The 22,740-nt window shown below is 38.5% G+C and overlaps 1 protein-coding gene across 1 annotated transcript in view; it reads right to left on the bottom strand.

Moving 5' to 3' along the window:
* LOC117302283 overlaps positions 1-22,740 on the bottom strand; it is a 73,114-nt gene that overhangs the window by 4,271 nt on the left and 46,103 nt on the right. Inside the window, exons 6-8 of the mRNA XM_033786156.1 lie at positions 19,292-19,603; positions 9,471-10,663; positions 5,136-5,249 (exon numbers count right to left, since the gene is read on the bottom strand). Coding sequence (XP_033642047.1) covers positions 5,136-5,249; positions 9,471-10,663; positions 19,292-19,603 — 1,619 coding nt within the window. The remainder of the gene's footprint in view (positions 1-5,135; positions 5,250-9,470; positions 10,664-19,291; positions 19,604-22,740) is intronic.

Below are 22,740 nucleotides of genomic sequence, written 5' to 3'. Positions count from 1 at the left end.
GAAGGTAGACAAAAAATTATCTTACAAAGAAAAGAAACAAAAACCATGAGTGCCCAAGACATGTATGGAGAAGCAAAATAATTAGTTCTTTTTCAATCTTTTTTTCTGCTTCACGATGCTCTAGACATAATGCCTGTGTGAAGTGAGAAAACATCCATTGCAAGTGTAGCGGCCGAGCAGTTAGGAGCACCAAATTCAAACTCTGGTGTTTCTGATCAGCAGAGTAGAGTGTGGGTTCGAATCCCCAGCCGTGACACTTGTGTCCTAAAGCAAGACACTTCACCATTGCTTCGTCCTTCGGATGGGACGTTAAGCCGTTGGTCCTATGTGTTGTGTAACGCATATAAAAGAACCCAATGTACAAGGGCTGACCTATCTCCATATAATGGCAATGGCCTTTAAAGACTTTTCAGACTTCTTAACAACTTGTGGGGCAAAAACATTGAATCAGGAGTGGACCTGAATCAGATATATTACAAACAAGCAGTCTAAAACTACTTGTTAAAATAATCATTTCAATTAAATTTTTGACAGGTTTTCAGACCACAAAGATCAATTTATCATCGGGCATTTCATTTTCGAGGACAAAATGTGGCAGAAATAAAGCACTAATTTGTCAAATACTAATTTGATTAGATACTTTTTTGCAGACAAGTACTTGGTTATCAATCAAGATTTTCTTTTTACAAGAAATTCACAAGAAGTCTAAATATAATACTAATCCCATCAGAAAGTAAACCAGGTTAACAACCTATAAAAGCATGTTTTGACAGAATAAAAGAAAAATTAATCAAAAACATTGTCTAAAGTATGTGTAGATGTACATGTACATGTACATACAACTGTAAAGGACTACAGCAAACAACTGCGTTTTTTGTTTTTGTTTTTTATCACTCATAAAACTGACCCCTTTCTTGCCTTACGAAAAAAAATCCCCAAAGTAGAATCTAGAAATTAACTACATCCATGACAATAGTTGTGCGTACTTTTGCAAACCTTAAGGCCAGTCGCGCGATGGTCGCGTGATGGAAATCTTGATGCGCAATTTTTAAAAGACACAGTTTTTAGGCCTCAGTCTATTTCCATCGCACGACCATCGCGCGACCGATTATAAACCGACCTTCACGCAAACCTGCATGCATGTTCTTCAGCTACATGTACATACAAGCCTCAAATACATCCGCAGGCCTGCATGCTTCGTTTTTGAAAGGGCAAGGGCACCAAGGCATTTTGTCCTTGATAAAGGGCCCCCTATGAGGAAATTGTAAATTTCTACTTGCGCATGTAAACGGGCACCAAGGCAATTACCAGGGGGCATAGAGGCAATAGCCTTCATTGCCTCCATGAAGTAGCAGGCCTGTTTCCGCCCTAAGGAGGCTTGAAAATTGTTATTTTAATTTGTGTACAGTGTACGATGTATGTAAGAGTTGCTGCTTTGATCTGTTGATATACACATAACTCTATGTGACCACATACAAAATGGTCTCACCACCTCCCTTTAAAACTAACCACATCATTACAGGTGTGATTAGTACATGTAAAGGAAATAAATGTTTGTTTAAATTTAATTAACTATTTTTATCCTGACTTTTTACCAACTCGACACCTGCAACAACTGTTTCCAGAAACTTTTACGCCTAAAATACCGCACCCAAAAAAATCTGTCTTCCCAAAAATAGAAGTTATTTGTGCTCTGCACATAATTATTTGTTGTTCCATCCTAAAACCTGAGGCACTTCTAGGAAACAGTGCAATGGCATAAAACAGTAAGGACAGTGGAAACATGAGCAGTGACATTAAAGGTAATGTCATGTCTTAAACATTTTTTATATTAAGATGAATTTCTACCTACAGGTGTGAGAGCTCTTATTCTCATCTACTTGATGAGCAAATAAATGCCAGTTTTGAGTTCCTTAGGAAATGACTGATTAGCAGTAAAGGAACATGTTGCCTTGGATCGGTTGAGTTGGTCTATAAAAAGCGTTTGTAACTGTTTGTTATAAAATGCATATGGGTATAGAAAGATGTTTTAAAAGAAGAATACAATGATCCACACAAACATGCCTCAAAATTGCACGGTTTTCCTTTTACTTCCTCGACTAACACAGTAGGCCATTTATGGGAGTCAAATTTCTGACTCCCATAATCGGCCGACCGTGTTAGTTCACAAAGTAAAAGGAAAACCACGCAATTTTGAGGCACATTTGTGTGGATCATTGTATTTTACAACATCTTTCCAACCATATGCATTTTATAACAAACGGTTACAAACACTTTTTATAGACCAACTCGTCCGATCCAAGGCAACATGTTCCTTTAATATCGACAAAATAGGGAGACTGCAAACATAGGGCTTGATAATTATAGCGAGCAGTCTGTAGAGCACCGGCATGTTAATCCAGAGGTCGATGGTTCAAATCCTGCTTTAGTAAATTTCTCTTTGCTGACACCCAAAGGTTTTATTGTTACATACATTTAGTGAAGCAGAATCAGTCAGGCGGAAATAGTGTGAAAAGAAAGGAGCAGAATTCAATCAGGCGTAGCAAAGAATTTACATCTTAGAAAAAGATCATCTCATGTGAATGTAGAGGAATGTAATTAGTGCGATGAAACCATCCATCATCCCTTTAATGAAACACGAAGTAGCATACATGCTGGAAGGTCTACTATAATGAAAGGAACTATGCAATTAATGTCATCGGAAGTAAAACAATGCGGTCTTTTGTTCATTAATATCCGACATGTTAAGTAGAGTATCCTGAAATGGGGCGGATTTCACAAACCCCCCTGTGTGGCGCCAATTTGATAAATTTGTATAATTAGGCAAAATTGCTACCACATTTTTTCTTTTGCTTGGCGGCGGTACACAAGGACTATTATGCTTGCCTGTTTTTGCTCCAAAAAAATTGGATTTGTTGGAACAAACAAGTCAACGAGTTGTTTTGACTTAGAAGTTGGACGCTTTGGGACTTTGTGTTATGTACATTTTTACAAAAAGGCATCTGCAGAGAGAACAATGTTTCTGAAGAAAAAATATTTTTTATAAACATGGCTGGCAATTCACAGGATTTGGTTGGTAGCTGAATAGGAAGAAAAAAACCTATTGTATATGAAAGTGGTGGTGACACCCAAATGTAATAATAACAATAATACTGGAGCATTATATCCAGCACACATCTACAAACAAAATATTCAAGGCGCTGATACAAACAAACAAACGAGGGTTTAGTCAAGAAATTACGATTCAGTAGCTAGCCGCCATTACATCAGTGGTTGAGATTGGAAGGATTTAATAATAAAAATAACAACCGTATTTCTATAGCGTCTAACACCTCCAAAAGAAAGTCTCTAAGCGCTCAGTGGAAAACAAAAGAATAATGAAGTATATGAAGATTTGAATAGATATGTTTTGAGAAGAGTCTTGAAACTTGAGATCGTGGTGGCTTGTTTGATGTGTAGCGGAAGATTGTTCAATAAGTGAGGAGCAGCAAACTGATTTGAATCCACTTGCAGTCTAACCACTTGACCACAGTGACACAAATGAAAAGTATTTCCTTTCCAAATGGCAAATATTCGCAGTGAGGTGGTAACATTATAGCAAAAGTTTTACTAAAGTGGTCACTGAGAGTAAAGACGTAGGGCGCCTTATGTTTATGGGCAGGGGACAACAATAGAACCTCAAAAAGGTGACTGAGCAACCTGGAGCACCCGTACAGCCTATAATGCCCTCTGCCCGACCTTTAATGATTTAAAGAATGAAGGCCACTCCTTAACACATGAGGAGAACATTGCTGATTATCACAAGCTGGAAGGACTTCAACTTTGCAAGAGTTTTTTTTTGGGGGGGGGCAGTCTTTTGATGACACCAAGATGACACCTGGCATTTGGCAGACAGATAAACTTGACAAAGAGTTTTTATTTAATTAATATATATATATATATATATATTCGGAAGGTTGACATTTAAAGAAAGTAAATATTTTGTTTATTTAATTAAAAGGTTGACATTTACAGAAAGTAAATCTTTATGGGGCCGTAAAAATTCCCCAGCGGATTAAAATCATAAAGAACATTATGAAGTAACATTCGTCATTTGAGTCTATGTTATGGTACATAAAATTTAAAGTTATATCAATCATGAACAAAAATCTGAAAAACGCCATGTTAGTTATACTATTTCATAGTGATTTAAATTCTTTTGCAAGTTGGTAAATTCCTTTTAAATTGGTTTCATTTTTCTTTTTTTTCCACCTGGTTTTTTACATGTTCTTGTGAAATTAACTACCAATCCTGCACTTTTCTTTAAGCACAATGCTATCAAACAGAACACTTCATTCTGACTGCTACAGTACAATGATGCAAAAAGTTAAAGTCTAATTTGTTCACCTTTTCAAAACAAACTGCAAGTCTTTTCACTTGCTGAGAAGCTCAACCGACATTTGGTCAAACCATGAAAATCATAACTCTCCACAACGACTAGACGAAATAGTCGTTAATAAAGATGTCCTTAACATGCTCAGCTGGCACCTGCTATCATTGCTGGCTCACAGATGACTGTGGATTAACTCATCTCCTACCCCGGTCGTTACCATAATCCAAAGTCAAGACTTGGGCGGGTCCGTCGTGTCCCTCCAGATAGTCTCCCTTCGTGAAGGCTTTCCTGCCCTACCCCACCCCCTTAAATTGTCCCAGCAGGGCCCTGATGCATAAAGCTGTTAAGCAATTCACTTTGCATAGAAAGATATTCCTAGGTTAACCACAGCTTAAAATATCTTCATGTCTGTGTTTAGTGAGATTTTATAACTAGTAATTCCATAAAGCTGGTAAGCACTTGCACTTGAAAATATCAGAGCAAAAGGAACATGACTCAATTGTACAGAGCTGTTTAGCAGAAAATGATGCTCAGCAGATTTTCTTGGCTAAGCAAAAAATGAACGGAGCACCAGTTGCAACAACTTTATGGAATGTTGGCTGATAAACTGTTTTCTGCTATGCAAGATTTTCTGTGCTTAGCATTCTTTTGTGCTTATAGGCATTATAGTCATTGGGCCCAGGTTACCAGTGATGATGTAATTCAGTTTACATGCGATCGGTGCCGTCATTTATTGCTTAGCAAAAACAACAACAACACATACCTTGGCACACCTGCCTTAAACCATGGGGCCTCTGTAATATCTCTGTATGGTAGGGGGTTGCCATGGAAACTGCTGCCATCTTGGGATATTCCATTCTCTATAAGGGATGTTGACCTGGATATAGAAAATAAGTGATATGGTTATGCTTGTAAAGAAAGAGAAAGCAAAACAAAAATACAAATAATGAATGTACAATATGAAACACAGAATCTACATAAGGAAAATGTTCTTTTCTAAAATCTCTGAAATCACACTGCACTTGTTTAGTTTGTAAATTTACTTTTTTTCAGGAATATACTTTTAATGTGCAAATTCAGATAAATTTCCTAATTCAGGGGACGGGGGACAGACACAACCTTAAGAGTAAAGAAAAAACTGCATTCGAATGTTCCACAGTTCGGTGAAGTTTTAGCTTTGTTTTACAATGACATATTTCTTGTAATGAAACCAAGGATGTCTCATAATGTAATGAATGCAGCTTGAAGCCTGATGAAATCTGTAAACAAGGGTGCTTGATATATGAACCAGGAACACTGGAGTTAATCCCTATTCTTCCACAATAAGTGTTCTGGGTTCTTCTACATGCACTGGCAATCCTAGTAAACAGGACCTTCAATGCCCAATTCAAAGGACAAGCAATTATATGGAAAAGTATCTTGCTCAAGGACACAAATTACAGGGACTCAAAACCACATTTTGCTGATCAGAAACATCAGAGCAAGTCTGTTTCTCTTAACCACTCGGCTACGAAACACCACATTGTTGTTCAGATGAAGTATCTAGTTTAACGACCCCACAAGAAACTCTGGCTTGTTTTGATTGCCACAAGCATTGCCAACAAGATCTCTATTCTCTACTAACAAATAAACTATTTTTCTGTGGTTCTCTGAAACAAGACCGTGCACCTACATGTAAATTAGCTGATTTTTTCAAAAATAACAATTTAAAAAAAAATTCTTTTAAATCCAATGATGTAAACTTTCCTTTAACATGTTTTAATCTATGGGCAAGACACCACAGTCAAATTTCACAGAGCTGCTTACGCACAGAAAGTAGCCTTTTTAAGGTTACCAGCCAAAGGTTACCAGCCAAAATATCATGTCCCATGTTCATCTGTGACTGCCGTATCCTGCTTGGTTATTCTCAGCAGGAAATCTTTAAGCAATAATGTAAGCAGCTCTATAAAATTTGGCCCAGGGTCCAATTTCATAAATGCTGTTAAAATGCTAGAAAATTCCTGCTTAGCAGAAACAGGCTACCATCTACAAAAACATGTGATGCATATTGTTTGTGACTCTGGTTCCCTAGTACCGGTAATTTCTGTTCCATAGAACAGTTTACTACATAAGGACCAATGATGAACAATGTCATCAAATTGGTCTGTAAGTTTGTCCCATTTTAGATGCCTGTCATCCCTTTAAATCGTATTTCTGCTTAACAGTGAAATATTGTAACAGGAGGAAATCTAAGGTGAAGGTTCAGCAAGAGGAAGTTGAAAGTCAACGAGGAATGTATCCTGTTGATAGAATGTGGCAATGACAGACGGTTACTGACATATTGATTTGTACGAATGCACACTCTAGAAATAACCTTCTAGGAAAAACTGGCAATATGGACAAGAAGGGAACGTTTTGTTTAACACCTGTAAAAATTGTCCGCTACTGGGACGGGGAGGATACATACCAAATGGCTCACTATGTTTCGTTTTCTTTCTCCTGAAAACAAATGGGGCTTTATTTCCTAGAGCTGCTTAATTAAGCACTAAACAAATTGGTCTTATAATCAGAATAAAGTTACCAGCCAAGATACCAGATCACCGGTGTACCATCGGTGACTGGTAACCTGCTCATTTTTGCCAAACGGAAAACTATTAAAAGCAATGTTTTCTGCTTAAGCAGCTCTTGTGTGCAAAAAGTAGCTCAACTCAACAACAAAATTGATACCAGAAAATAGTTATCAGCCAAAATACCATGTTCAGATATAAATGTATCATTGCTACGCAGAAAAAAGTTAAGCAAAGATTTCTGCTTTTAAAAGCAGATGGCTGTGTAAACCAGGCATGTGTGCTGCTTTAAACCATACACAAAATAACAAAGCACAATTCAATTGTGCTTACTAGCAATAGGCTACCACTCAGCCAAAATACCATGTCATACATGTCATAATGTACCATTTGTGACTGGTTTCCGCCTAAATTTAACACAGCGGAAATCTGTTAAGCAGTATTTGTTGGTTATAAGCAGCTCTATCATGATTGAGGCCCTGAGCTTACTGATTCAAACATTAAATTGTTAAACCACTGGTTTGTTCAATGGTTAGCCAATTTCCTCAATGGTGCACCACTGTAATTTGTTGTGATTGCATAACACCAATGTTTTTACATCCTCTTTTGCATCGCGTTGTATGTTTCTTGACATACAAGCCTACGTTCACAACAGCAAACTTCAAAAGCATGTAGTAATGTCATTGCTGGAAACTGCCAAAGTCAACGGCATACTACAAAGTTAATATACAATACTTACTGTTAATTTTGGATTGAACAAAGAAAAACTCCAGCAACCACACTCATATTAATGAATAAATGAATAGTCATAAATCCTCCACACAGAAGACATCTACAACCTAGAGCAATCAAAATGGGCCTAAATGTGCATAAACCCTCCTCAAAAAAGACCTCCAAAACAAGAAAAGAACAAGAGCAATAAAACTCATTTTTACATAAAATAAATGAATATTCATAAACCCTCCTCATAGAAGACCTCCAAATCCAGAGCAATCACAAGTATTATAAAAGAAATATTATACATAAACACTTTCTTCCCAAGGGGCCTCCCTAAACTAGATTTCACCGTAAACACCTTCAACAAACCAAAACTAAACAGCACAGGTAAATTTTCAAAATAACATTTCAATCCTAAAGTGGAAGTGTCCTATCAACAACAACAGCAAGTCCATGGGAACTCCCAACTGACGCCAGTTCTTCGTTGTTTGGAACTTTCCAATTAGCTACTCTGCAAAACCGTGCGCATGTCGTTCGGTAAATGTTACATGTCTACGTCCGCTGTATACCTGTGGGAGTTGGTCAGTACACCGCATTTAAATTGAATGTTTCTGGATGACATGAAGGTGGGAAGTTACACCTGATTTTGTTTTGTTATTCTGCTTTATTACACAAGCCCTGAGGCAACTACTAGAGTGCTCATTCCAAACATTTTTCAACTTCATTTACTATTTTCCAAAATGATTTTGCCCAAAAATATTATACATTTTAGTTAATAGGTCTGACATTTCGACCCTAGAGTCTTTTTTGAAGGCTTTAAGCCCTTCAGAAAGATCAAAACATCAGGCCATTAACTTCTGTTTCCATTTATACCATAGGGCCTTTTGGTTGGTACGTGTAGTAGTTTGCAACAGTTAACTCTATTTTCTCAAATATTTATTTTCATGAGTCAACAAGACATTTAGGACAAACCTTAAGTCAGGATTTATGCCAAGTCTAAAATGCAAGTCACACTTGCCCCAACTGACAATACTTTCTTTTAAAAAAAAGCAAAATTCTAAATGTTCTGTACATATTCTGATTATAAACTGGGTTACTTAAGTCCGACAGCTAACATGTTTTGAAAACGATTTTACAAGTATGTCAGGCGGAAAAACTGTCACGGATGTTTTGTACCGCAGCTTGATTCGACTCCAGCAGGCTTCGTACCCCCAAACACCCAATGACCTTTACCAACAGAGCTTGTCCAAACCACAATCTCCGAACCTTGGAAAAGCTTTCCAGTCTCTGCAACAAACATTTCCCACTGTGGGACAGACACACACACATGTAAATACTTGGCTTTTTACTGAATCGCCCGATCTGTTGTTTATCTGATATAGGAAATGGAGCTGAGATGAAGCGTGTGTCTTTGATTTTCCATGACGCCGGATTGATGATCTTGCAGGGTGACTATTCACTTGTGTATTCAAATTCTGCCATTAATTCAGTTTATAATCTGTTGAACATATTTGGGACTGTGCATGTAACTATTTAGAAGTTATCGTTTCTAACTTTGAAATGATTATGCTGTCAAAAATCTCTAGAATCAGGACATGTGGACTTTAAGTGTACAGAACAAAGTAATGCCAATATAGTGACTGCAACACAGAGCTGTGAGTCGGTTTTGGGGGTATAAATTTGTAATCCTCATTTTACTAATTTTAAGATAATGAACACAGTACAAACCTTGGTGGTAAAGGTGGAGCTACACCATTGTTTGTCACTTTCTTGCAGCGGAACTAAATTTGTAATCCTCATTTTACTAATTTTAAGATAATGAACACAGTACAAACCTTGGTGGTAAAGGCGGAGCTACACCATTGTTTGTCACTTTCTTGCAGCGGAACTTTCCAATCTCCACCTCGACCTTGTGGCCTATATGACCAGGGGACCTTCCTCCCGACTTCTTGAAACTGTCTTGACTTGTAACAGATGAGAAACTTTTAAGCATCCTCTGACCTTCAGCCGCTGCACTGGCAATGTCTAGTGACTTCGGGGCTTCAAGCACCCGACCCGATGCAGCCCCGCTATTGGCTGCTGATGCCGACGATGCTGACCGCTTCAAATTGTTCTTCTCACTTGATTGGTCAATGTTTGTTACTTTTTTTGCCTCGACTGGAATTGGAGGGGCGGGGCCTTTCAACTTCCTCGGAGCTGGTGTGGGTTTTTCCCGACTTGGTTCCTCATTTGCATTTTGATTAATATTCATAGCTTGACCGTTCATATGTGACGTGTGGTCCTCCTGGCTTGTATGCCTGCTTAACCTTTGACCTTGATTCGTTGGCGGTGATGATGACCTTTGACATTGCACTTCAGAGGGCCTGTCAACCGGGGGCATACCTTTCCTTGGGGCTGGTTGAGGTCTACTCTCGCACTCTCGTACTGGGATATTTGCGTTTTTCTCACTCTGCTGCGCCTTATGGAGGTTATTATTTGTCCGGATTGCATCGAGCATTTGAGTCCTGGTATAAAAAGAGTCGGCATCTTCTTCGCATTGAATGTTTGAAAATGGTCTGTCACTGAACTCCCTAGAGACAGGAGATACTCTTAGGTTCGGGTCCAGCACTGAGATATCGCACGTTGCATTAATGAATTGTTCTAAGATGGCGTAGCTACGGTCATAATCAAAAGAATCCCTATCAGTGTAGTCACTCAGTCTCCTGTCCATATCCGAATACCCGTTACCATATCCATAGCAGTCCCCGTCCTCCTTTGGCTTGTAGTTGAAGGGTGGAGGGACCGTGGAATCCTGTAGTAGGATCTGCCCTGGGGTGTGGACGCGGTGGGTCTCGGTGAGAGCCATGTTGGTTCTTGAGGACGACGCGGACTGGTCACTCTGCAGGACCAGTTGGGTCTTCTGCTCGTGGATGATGAAGTTCGGGGCGGGATTGGCGATGGAGCGGTCTGGCCAAGCGTTACGAAGCTCTACTTCGTAGTAAGGCGCCGGGGGAAGAGCGATGGTCCGTTGTGTTTGCTTAACAGAAACCTGTTGGGAATACACAACAAAAATTAGAATTCACCTTAATGTTTCTTAACCCCCAAAAAATTACCATAAAAATTAAAAGCACACAGTTCAACTCAGCTGTAACACCAAAATCACTGCAAAATTAAGAACAATCCAATTGAGTATCAATAAATAAATGACTTCACATCACTACTAAAGTATAAACAATGGGAACAAAATTGGGGAGTGGAAATCGGGGCAGCCAGCAGTTCGCGCATGAGCAGTGACCTAGCGAGAGCACCGCTGCAACTCGACTTTCTCACCGCGTGGGACCATAAACGACTTGTCCACGAGTCTACTCATAAGGGAGCATAAGGGAATATTCAAAGCATTCTGGCTACATGTATATTTTCATTCATGATAAATACAATCAACGCAGCACTTTACTCTGGACTCTAGCCAATGTTTTCGCTCAGTAAAGCAGTTTGAAAACCATCTTGGCAAACTTTCTTTAAAAGTTTCAAAAACTTACGTACGTGTTGCTATAGAAACGGAACAAAGCAATCTGAAACGTGTTTCCGTCTGACTTGTTGACATTTCGGGGAAAAAATTTACCCAAAATAATTTTGTTGGATTCAATCCATTACAGGGATGCCAATCTGCTTAGCCCACAACAATTTTGCTTAGCAGAAACTTGTCACAGCTCAATTGGCAAGGTAGCTGGTGCCCTCTCAATTTCTAAAATACCCAACAAACGTTATTCATTATCACATGAAACTTTCTCCAGCAAATCATCATGGCAGTTTTTGTTCTTTCCACCAAATGAAAAGAACTAAAACCACAATTAAATCATGTACTTTACTACACTACAGAACTTAACTATTTGGTGAAATACGTACAGTAACAATTTCTACAAAAATATTAAAATGATTCACATCAAGTGCTTTTGTAGTCAAGAATCTTGAATGAAGTTACAAATATTTTGACCCAAGTATTTGTTGGCTATGATTATATGGAGTATCGAAAAACATCAGATCTCAAACCACAAAAACAAACCCAACAAACAAAATGTACTAAAACAAACATGGATACAGGTAAGATGATTCAGAAAATAGAAAAAAAACATTGGACCATGAATAGCCTAGAATAGGCTTTAAACCACAAATGAGGCTTACAATGGATCCAATTCCCTTGAAAATATCAAGTGAGAAATTTCTTCAACAAAAAATACCGATACAACCACAAATAAGTTGAATGTTTTAACACAGAAATATCCCACAAACCTTGGCTGTACAGAAAACTTTCCAACTTGGATCAACGTGTGCCTTCAATCTGCCCGTACACAACACTTGACTCATGAGCTTAGAACAAACTCAAATTTCCCACTTACTCGATTCAGGATATTCTCCCTACCACAGCACAAACGAAAAGGCAAATAGTTCCACGTATCCATGTGTCAATCTACGAACCACAACTGTAATACTGGTGAGCCCGCGTGACCGTGCGCTTGGGTGGTGTGTGGACATGTGTTGGGTGTTAGTCTAGTGTAGTAGGGCTTGAGTGGGACAGGGGCGGAACAGCCTGTATCCTGCCAGGAGTAACGGGGAAGGCCGATTAGCCCCGGTATCCTGGTCTTGTTATGATTTAGGGGCCAACGAGCTGGAGAATCACGTCTGCTGATCGCTAAGGGTTATCACCTCATGAATATTCATTGACAAGACAGACTTGATTGCAAGAAAACTAGCTGGAGAATCATGTCTGCCGATCGCTAAGGGTTATCACCTCATGAATATTCATTGACAAGACAGACTCGAAGCAAGAAAACTAGCTGGAGAATCACGTCTGCTGATCGCTAAGGGTTATCACCTCATGAATATTCTTTGACAAGACAGACTCGATGCAAGAAAACTACTGGAGAATCACATCTGCTGATCGCTAAGGGTTATCACCTCATGAATATTCATTGACAAGACAAACTCGATGCAAGAAAACTAGCTGGAGAATCATGTCTGCTGATCGCTAAGGGTTATCACCTCATGAATATTCATTGACAAGACAGACTCGAAGCAAGAAAACTACTGGAGAATCATGTCTGCTGATCGCTAAGGGTTATGACCTCATGAATATTCATTGACAAGACAGACTCGATGCAAGAAAACTAGCTGGAGAATCATGTCTGCTGATCGCTACGGGTTATCACCTCATGAATATTCATTGACAAGACAAACTCGATGCAAGAGCCCTGTGTTCTGATAACTAAGGTTATGACCTCATGAATATTCAATGACCAGACAGACTCGACGCAAGACAACTTCATAAATATTCACGTGCTTTCATAGAATAGCAGTGCGTCTGATTTGCAGCAATAAGAGTTTGGGGGGGGTGGGGGGCAGAAGTTTGATCCTTCAATATCAAAATGTTTATGTGGTGGGTTTTTTCCATCAACTTTTTGTTATTTGAACTCTGCTAACCATTAATTGAATATTTTTCAGTTGTTGTGAACATTAACGTGAAACTTAAGAGTGAAAAAGAAATTTGGTATACTTGCGATGAGCAGAGTATACATGTACATCGTGCACACTGACTCCTTTCAGAGCCAACACTCCTCCAAAAGAGATTTACAAATGGTTGTACTCGCAAGTCTTCTATTTATAGTTACGTACTTCTTATTTCCCACACAATACAAAGCTTTTAACACCACGTAAAGGCACTGGACACTATTGGTGATAACTGATAATAATTGTGAGCATAAAAACTTACTTGGTAAAAGCATGGGAGAGCTGCTGATGGTACTAACCATTGTGGGAAATGGCTCCCTCTGAAGTATTGGGGGTTTTTTTTAGAAAGAGGTTATTTCTAACTCAAATAAATAAAAACTTAAGGCCTTAAGCCTTTTATTAGACATCTTTAAAAGCACACACATTTTTGCAACAAGAGTGTTTTTTTTTTCCTTTCATTTTCTATGACCTATTGAGTCAAAATTTTCACAGATATTTTATTTGATGCATATGTCAGGATAAACCAAGTGAGAATACTGGTGATTGACAATTAACAAAGTATCCAGTGCCTATAACAAGTGAATGTTCATAAGCTCATTGACCTGACTATTTCAAACTTGTTTACTAACTGCCAACTCAGTGATCTATTTTGCAGACCCACTTTCAACATCCTGTTCCGATTCTTCAAATCCTAAATGTCACCAGTGGGAAAGAAAAGAATTTGCTACAACCACCAGGTGCATCATTTGCATACAGACCCATTTATAGCATCCTGTTCATGTTTTTAAGGGAAGAAGTTGCTTAAAACGACCAGTGGTCGATTTCACAAACAGCTAAAACTAGTCCTAACTTAGGACTAGTCCTAACTTAGGACTAGTCCTAACTTAGGACTAGTCCTAACTTAGGACTAGTCCTAGAAGATATTGTATAATTAGTCCTATAATGTAAGTTAAAGGCAGTGGACACTATTGGTAATTACTCAAAATAATTTTTAGCATAAAAACTTACTTGGTAGCAAGTAATGGAGAGCTGTTGATAGTATGAAACATTGTGAGAAACGGCTCTCTCTGAAATAACATAGTTTTCAAGAAAGAAGTAATTTTCCACGAATTTGATTTCGAGACCTAAGAATTAGATTTTGAGGTCTCGAAATCAAGCATCTGAAAGCACACAAATCCGTGTAAGGGCGTTTTTTACTTCATTCATATATCGCAACCTCGACAACCAAATTGAGCTCAAATTTTCACAGGTTTGTTATAATATGCGTATGTTGAGATACACCAAGGGAGAAGACTGGTCTTTGACAATTACCAATAATGTCAAGTGTCTTTAATAGGACGAGTACCCCGTCCTAACTCGAGATGAGACTAGTCTTATCTCTTTGTGAAATCCACCCCAGGTGCATTATTTGCATACAGTTCATGTGCACAATGTTTTGGCACCTCACACAGACCCATGTATATTCCTATTTTTAATGAAATAATTTGCTGCAACTACCAGGTGCATGATTTGCATAAAGTACATGAATATGCATATTGTTTTGCCACCTCACAGACCCATGTATAGCATCCTGTTCATGTTTTTTTTTTTTTTCAAATGTCCCGTGGCCGGCAGAGAGAAAAACTACTCTACAGGTAAATGATGCGTGATATTTTTGAGTGACTGCGGCTTGCTACAGTGACCAGGTTTTTGTATACAAATAATGATTATGCAAGATGTTTTTGACTTTCAGTGGCAGGTGTTTTAAGCAGATAGCTCATGAGTATGCACATTTTTACAATAACAAGGTTGGCACAAAGATTACAATGTGTCTTCCCATACTTGTCATGAAGTAAACTATAATTCAGAGTTCAAGGTGCACACAGCTCATGAATATGCATGGTTTAGAATAATTCAAATGACCTGCTATGGTCCCAGGATGCATTATTTGCATACATCATGAATATGCACGATGTTTGTGACAACACATTGACTACTGGTTACTGCTTCCTGGCCTGGTGTTATGCAGATATGAACTTATGACCTTTACAGGAACGCAGCGGATATAAAGAATTACAATTTGAATTTCCTCCAAGAAAAAGGCCAGCCATTGTTGTTTCCACAAAGTTTCCGCAGATAGAAATCAAGGTCCCTCCCTTCTGGGCTTTATTGGAAATCACTAAAAATAAATTCCCATGGTAACACCTTGGTGCAAAAAAAACAAGAGTGAAAAAAACCCACAGCCAAATTTTCCTTCAAGATTTCTTTGTAACTGATTTCTTTAGGGGGGAAGAGGTCGAGAAAATGAAATCAAGAGCCCATATTAAAGCAATTTAAGCTGCCAAGTTGTTTAAAAATGGTTTTTAACAAAAAACACAAAACTTCTGGACAACTTTTGGAGGAAAAACAGGGCAACATTTTACAGAACATGTTTGATGCTGTTCTCAAATGAAGTTTTTACCAGTACAAGATCTTTTATAAGTTTGAGATTTTTGATACACAATCATCAACTTGTTTCATGATAACTATTATCATTATCAAGCAAACTTGAATCATTGATTCTGATTAGTCGGTCCATAGCAACAATTATGTTATAATAACCTTGATTTTCAATGCAAACCTAATTTATCTTCGATTCTGATTGGTTCGTCCATAGCAACAAGAGTGTCATATAAACCTACATTAAACGGCAAAGGGCTATTTTCAGCTGTTGTAGGCGTCAAGTTTGCTTAATCATAAATAAGGGAATAAAAGTGTATCGACTAGTTTAAAACAGGCAGGGTCGAATTGCAATGTGATAAAGGCTGGAGCCAAAGGCGAGGGCCTTTATCCCACAGCAATTCGAGAGAGAAAAATTGCCCCCCCCCCCCCCCATCTTTCAAAAGTGTAATGCCGCCGTTGATAAACACTGGTCATTATCAAAGGTTTAAACACCCCCAACGTGACGCGCTCTCCACCAATAGGAATAGCGAAACTGTCTGAGGTACACGTATTTATGAATTCATTTTCACACACACTAGTGGAATACTGAAATATAAAGCACATCTGCGTCCCAAATCTAATTTAGCCTTTGGCCATTAGAAAAGCAACCATCTAAACACACACAACTTTGTGTGACAAGGGTATTTCTTTCTTTCATTTTTATCTCATAAGTTTCGACGACTGATTGGGCTCAAATTTTCACAGGTTTGTTATTTTTTGCATATGTTGAGATACACCAACTGTGAAGACTAGTCTTTGACAATTACCAACAGCGTCCAGTGTCTTTAAAGCAAAAAACTTAATTTCTATTAGAGAGGTTGTCAGATTGAGAACTAGGACTGATATATGACCCTACATCAACCCCCTGAATCTGACGCTGAACTTTCTACTCACAACGGGGACCCATAAGAGACCATTTCACGCCTCCTCCTTGCCAAACGCTTTCCCCAAGGAAACCGTGGGGAAATTTCTGGGGTAGGGGTGGGGGCTGTGAGATGTCAGAAGCACTTAGTTTGATGTAGAAAGCTGACCAAAATAACATCCAAATGTGGCAGAATTTTATGTGTTTCCGACAGGAGTTTGACACAAACTGGCACAGTTCACTTTTTTTTAACTATTTGAGTAGCAGTTGATGATATTTCTTTAACTCAAACCATAATATTATTTTAATTCTAAATAATCTGAAAGATTCCCAGCTTGAGACACAAATTGCCGAGGGCCCAAAGGTGGTGATGGACATTCTTGGGACTGACGTCTCCATCAACAGACCAATGGAGCCGAAGGTTTGGCTGAGGCTGATGTTTCAAGCAGGGATGGCTCCAGAACTATTGAATGTTACGGCACTGTGAGTCTAACTTTACAGATTCATGTGATTGTTTTAATCATACGCTACATAAACCATTCAATTTATATTCTCTCAGAACCAAGCTCTTTGCTTACCACAACTAAAAGAGCTTTTTCAGTTTTTATGGTCAAAGATCATTTTATTCTGCTGCTTCATTTCGTTGGAATAGTCTTCTTGTGCATATTCACCAGGCTAGTTCTTTTCGCTGTTTTAGGTCTCTTAAAAACTTGTTTGAAGATGCTTATTTGTAATCTGCTTGTTTGTAATTGTATCTTTCACGAATTGTATATTTTAAAGGCAGTGGACACTATTGGTAATAACTCAAAATAATTATCATCATAAAACCTTTCTTGATTACGAGTAATGGGGAGAGGTTGATTGTATAAAACATTGTGAGAAACAGCTCCCTCTGAAGTGACGTAGTTTTTGAGAAAGAAGTAATTTTCCACAAATTTGATTTCGAGACCTCAAGTTTAGAATTTGAGGTCTCGAAATCAAGCATCAGAAAGCACACAACTTCGTGTGACAAGGGTGTTTTTTCTTTCATTATTATCTCGTAACTTCGACGACCAATTGAGCTCAAATTTTCACAGGTTTGTTATTTTATGCATATGTTGAGTTACACCAACTGTGAAGACTAGTCTTTGACAATTACCAAACTGTCTTTAAATCAGGGAGATTTTGTGCAGCGGGGAGATATTTAGAAATACAATCAACACAAAAGGACAAAAGCTTCAATAAACTTGGAGATATTCAAATGGAGTAGTAGTATCTTTCCTCACCTTCCACATCCGGGACCCCGGTTCAAATCCCACTAGGGGCACAGAATGGATTGGGTTACCAGTCCCCTAGCCCACTGCGTGGGTTTTCTCTAGAATACTTATCTGGGGTTTTCCTCCCACATGTAAAACTGAAACTTCCTTCCTTGTCTTCTCTACATTGGATTATTGGCTGGGAAAGTAATTAAAGACACTGGACACTATTGGTAATTGTCAAAGACTAGCCTTCACAGTTGGTGTATCTCAACATATTCATAAAATAATAAACCTGTGAAAATTTGAGCTCAATCGGTCGTCGAAGTTGCGAGATATTAATGAAAGAAAAAACACCCTTGTCGCAACATGGTCGCACAAAGTTGTGTGCTTTCAGATGCTTAATTTTGAGACCTCAAATTCTAAATCTGAGGTCTTGAAATCAAATTCGTTGAAAATTACTTCTTTCTCGAAAAACTATGGCACTTCAGAGGGAGCTGTTTCTCACAATGTATCATACTATCAGCTTCTCCCCATTACTCGCAACCAAGAAAGGTTTTATGCTAATAATTATTTTGAGTAATTACCAATAGTGTCCACTGCCTTTAAATTCATTTTGTTGAGAGTCCTTGGCTTCACAACTAGAATGATTAAAAAAGGGGGGGGGGGGGTATCTGAAACATTTCTGCAGAATCAAGGGGAAGTTGACAGCTCTGTCAGCATACAATAGAAATAAACACTCTTGCATATCTCAATTTGAAATGATCGTTTTCAAAAAAGTATCCAAGCACAACAAAATAATGCTAACCAGAACAAGCTTACCAGCCAAACGACCCATATCAATTTATAATGACAATTAAGCCGGTGCAGTGTGAAACCCCCTGCGTACGCACCTTTCTAAGCAAAAACTTATTCCTTTTCTGTGTGAACTTGTTGTTTGCAGAAAAAGAAAGATGAATTCATCCCCTTTTACAAGTCTCTCTTTTTTTGGTGAATACAAAATATACAAAAAAATTTTTTAATTAAAATTGGTAGTTTCATACTGTTTCACGTGAGAAACTGAAAAATAACTTCTTTTTTACAACCTACATGTAGCAGCCTTTCAAAAGGCCATATCTAGGGCCCCCTAAGTTTTAATAAAAATGTTGTTTGAATTTAGTTAAACTTTATTTTATAAATTTTAATCTGGTGAGACAATCATTCTGGTTGGAGTAATTTTTCCTCCTTCAATCTGAGCATTAACAAGTTGAACCAATAAACGATCTCGTAACAAATCCCCTATCACACTGCACAAAATCGCTCAGCGCGTAAAGTCACAAAGCCACACACAAAATGGGTGCGCGCGCTATAGCAGTGTGTGCGTAGATATATTCAATGTTTTCTTAGTTGACTTTTGAGTGTTATACAAATTCATATGTTCTCACATCATGCACCAAAATTGACTGGTACCCTACTCATTTCTGCTTAGCAAAACAAAATTGTTAAGAAATATTTACTGCATGGACCCTGACTGTTAACATTCACTCAGTATTTTACAGTTAAATTTCTAAAAATGAAAGAAAAAAGTAGTTAACTCTAAATTATTAATAATGTTAGTTCTATTGTTTGAACTCACTTCTTGTAAGGACGAGGCTGAAGGATGAGGCCGCGCCTCTTCAATATCTTCCTCGGTCAACCACTCAAATTCCTCGGCAGTTTCCCCTGACAGACCGCTGCTGAAACGGACGTTCTGATTGGCTGACCCGCCTTTCGGACTGATATCGGGTGATGAATTATTCATTAAGCTTGCCTGACTTTGATGGTTAGAGTTGGGCGGGCTTGGCGTTTTACATCGATTTGAGGGTGGAGTTACAACCTGGAGGGCGGGGTCTATTGCTGCGATGATATGGGGCTGTTTGTGCTGAATGCGACCAGCTACCTGTTTTGCCTAAATTAAAAATAAAAAAACAGAGAGGTTAAAAGTTATTGAATGTTTCAACTGACCAACTGGTTCCGATACAACATACATGTACAACAAAGTTGGGTTTGATAGGAAACAATTCACACATGTACATAAAACTAATTTTATAAGCTATGTCACTTCGGAGGGAGCCGTTTCTCACGGTGATTTGTGCTTTCAACAGACCAACTGGTTCAACTGGTTCCGATACAACATACATGTACAACAAAGTTGGGTTTGATAGGAAACAATTCACACATGTACATAAAACTAAATTGACATTTAGTCAATGTAAAGCTATCATGCTTGCATCAAAGACATGGCCCTCTTTTGAAACAACGGCTTCAGCTCCAGATTCGTCTCAGGGTAGCTTGGTCCTGCAGTTGTTTTGACAATTGCGCATGCTTTTGCGTACATGCTCAGGGCTTCAGAAAAAAGAATGAAGCCTGCCGTCGAATCCAAAGCCAAGCCGTGGATGCGAAAAGGGCCATAGACACCTTGCTAAAAGCTCAAATAGCGCCCTTGCTTACATGATGGTCAAAGAAGAACCTTACATCATTGTACATGCTGACAGATGGTTTGGCATGAACACAGTTAATCATTTCCATCATTTGACATCATCGATGGCGGCCTTTGCAATTAGGTATTTTTCTGGGAAAAAAGCTCATCTACATGTACATGTATAAAGTGAACATCCAAACCATTTTCAATGCATTCACAAAAACTAACAAGACACCCAAGCACATTCCCTGAAGGAATTCTCTGAGATTGAGTTTAGTATTAGCCACAAAAACTTTGTCGGTGGTTTGCAGATAAATTTCAACAAATCTATAAAAAAAAATAAAGATCATTAAAAAAAAACAAGAACACAGATTTATAAATGTTGAAACCTCTCGTCTGCACTCAAGCTTTGGAAAACAATGAAATAATATACAAAGAAAGGCCAATTCATATTCTACCTCGCGGCAAGTAAGCCAGGGTTTTTTAAAACAATAACTTAAGTTACGGCCCTCATCATAAAACAAGGTGTCTGTGATTTATAGGTCGATTGTCTAGTCTAGAGAGATACTGTTTCCTCCCCAGAACTTGGGATTTATCACAATGTAATCTCCACCCTCGGATATCTAATGAAAAACTGCTGTGTTTGAGTTGTGCGTACGTCAGTCCGGCAACGCTACACATGCTGAGGAACGGGAGGGGAAAAGGGGGGATGGTGAGTGGTGGGGCGACAAAGGAGGGGTCTGGGCGAGCCAGGGTGAGGCTCTTGGGGAAGGAAAGATAGGATGTACTGTTCAGTCTTAGCGTCCAGTGACCCTAACTTTACAAGATGTTGACAAAACTGGCATGTCAATCTTGTTCTGCTGTAAACTGTCAAAAAACTTGTGTCTCTATGGTCCATAAGCTTTCATTTGATCCCAATCTGGATGGGGGTCTGGAACATTTTCTGATACTACAGAGCTCAAGAGACTGCAGGGCCTAATACTTCATGGAGGCAATGAAGGCAATCGACTAGATGCCCCCTGGCAATTGCCTTGGTGCCCTTGAAATGCTCCAGTAGAAATTAACAATTTCCTCATAGGGTGCCCTTTACCAAGGAGAAAATGCCTTGGCCTCTTGCCCTTTTACAAATGAAGCATACGGGCCTGAAACTGTCTCTTTAGATGTTTGAGTTTGAGACCATTATTCACTCACAGGGCTACTGACTGTTAAGAGACCAAGCTTATTTTATTAGCTGTAAGCCATAAGCAATCCCACAATTTGAGGCTCACTTGGCAATTCATGAAAATACTCCTAAGCTCTCTTAGGAAGCTCATGAGCATTTAAAGACTTTTGGGGATTGGAGAGAAGTAAGTTTTTAACCCAGAGAGGAGTCTGGTACAACAAGGCTGAGCCCTACAGGGCTACAGGAACATACTCAGATTTGGCGATCTAATTAAAATGTCTGGAGTTTTCCAAAGACCTGGGCAAAATTTCACAGAGCTGCTTAAGCAGATAAACTGTTGTAAGCAGAACAATTGTCCGTTTATCAAAGCAAAAATAAGCAGGAAATTGGTAAAGAAACCAAACAACCTATTTTTGGTCAGCAACACTTTTGGTGCTTAGCTTCTTTTCTCAAAGTCCATTTTCAAATAGCCTGTAAGCACAACAGGGGTGAAACATTTTTTAAACCATATTGTTTTAAAGGAATTCTTTCTTCTTTAAGTTTGTTATGAGCATTAAGTATTTGCCATCTGCGTACGACGCTTCATTTTGTTATGGCACTGGACATCTTTGGTAATTTTCAAAGACCAGTACTCTCTCTTGGTTTTAAAGGTAGGTATGGTAGGGACATCAGTTTGTGTGTGTCACTGTCATGTTGATTTATAGGAAACAAATATCAAGAAAGACAGATTGGGGGAAGTTGTTAGTTTCATTCTGAAAGCTCGGTGATTATAAAGCTTACACCAGAACCAATCATCTTTAATATCATTTACAGAAGAAATTCTGTTAAAACGTGGAGATGAAATTTTATAGACCCCAACAATCTTCATTGCTTAATTCGATTGCGGCAATCAAATTAGGATTTATATCAACATGCCCTGATCCCTGTATACAAAAATATATTAAAAAACTTCAGTTGTTTTCTCTTTAAAGGATTTTTCAGGGTACCTTTTCAAAATGTCCATAGATTTACATTAAACTTACAGGGTTTGAAGATAATGATAGTGGAAAGCTTCCCTTCAAATATTACTTACTGAGGTGCTGTAGTTTTTGAGAAATGAGTAAAACAATGTCATGAAAATACGTTTGTAAATGATTAAAATAATTTTCGTCTCATGAGACGAAAATTATTTGCATGACATTGTTTTACTCATTTCCCCAAAACTACAGCACCTCAGCAAGTAATATTTTCAGGGAAGCTTTCTACTATTATTATCTTCAAACTGTGTAAGTTTAGTGTAAGTCTGTGGACATTGTGTTTTTTGTCCTACAAAAGTTACATAGACCCTTTAAAACCTTGACCACATAAAGTGTTCCCAAGTTGATTGGGTGGTGTCTTCACTGAAAAGTAATTGGATGTGAATTACTCAACTCCCCCCCCCCTTCCCAAAAAAAGCATTCTTCCCTTGATGTGTTCATGCCTT

This window comes from Asterias rubens, chromosome 18 (assembly GCF_902459465.1).
Source record: "Asterias rubens chromosome 18, eAstRub1.3, whole genome shotgun sequence".
Lineage (NCBI taxonomy): Eukaryota > Metazoa > Echinodermata > Asteroidea > Forcipulatida > Asteriidae > Asterias > Asterias rubens.
The sequence above is the reverse complement of the archived record's forward strand: the minus strand, read 5'-3'. Positions and strand labels throughout refer to the sequence as shown.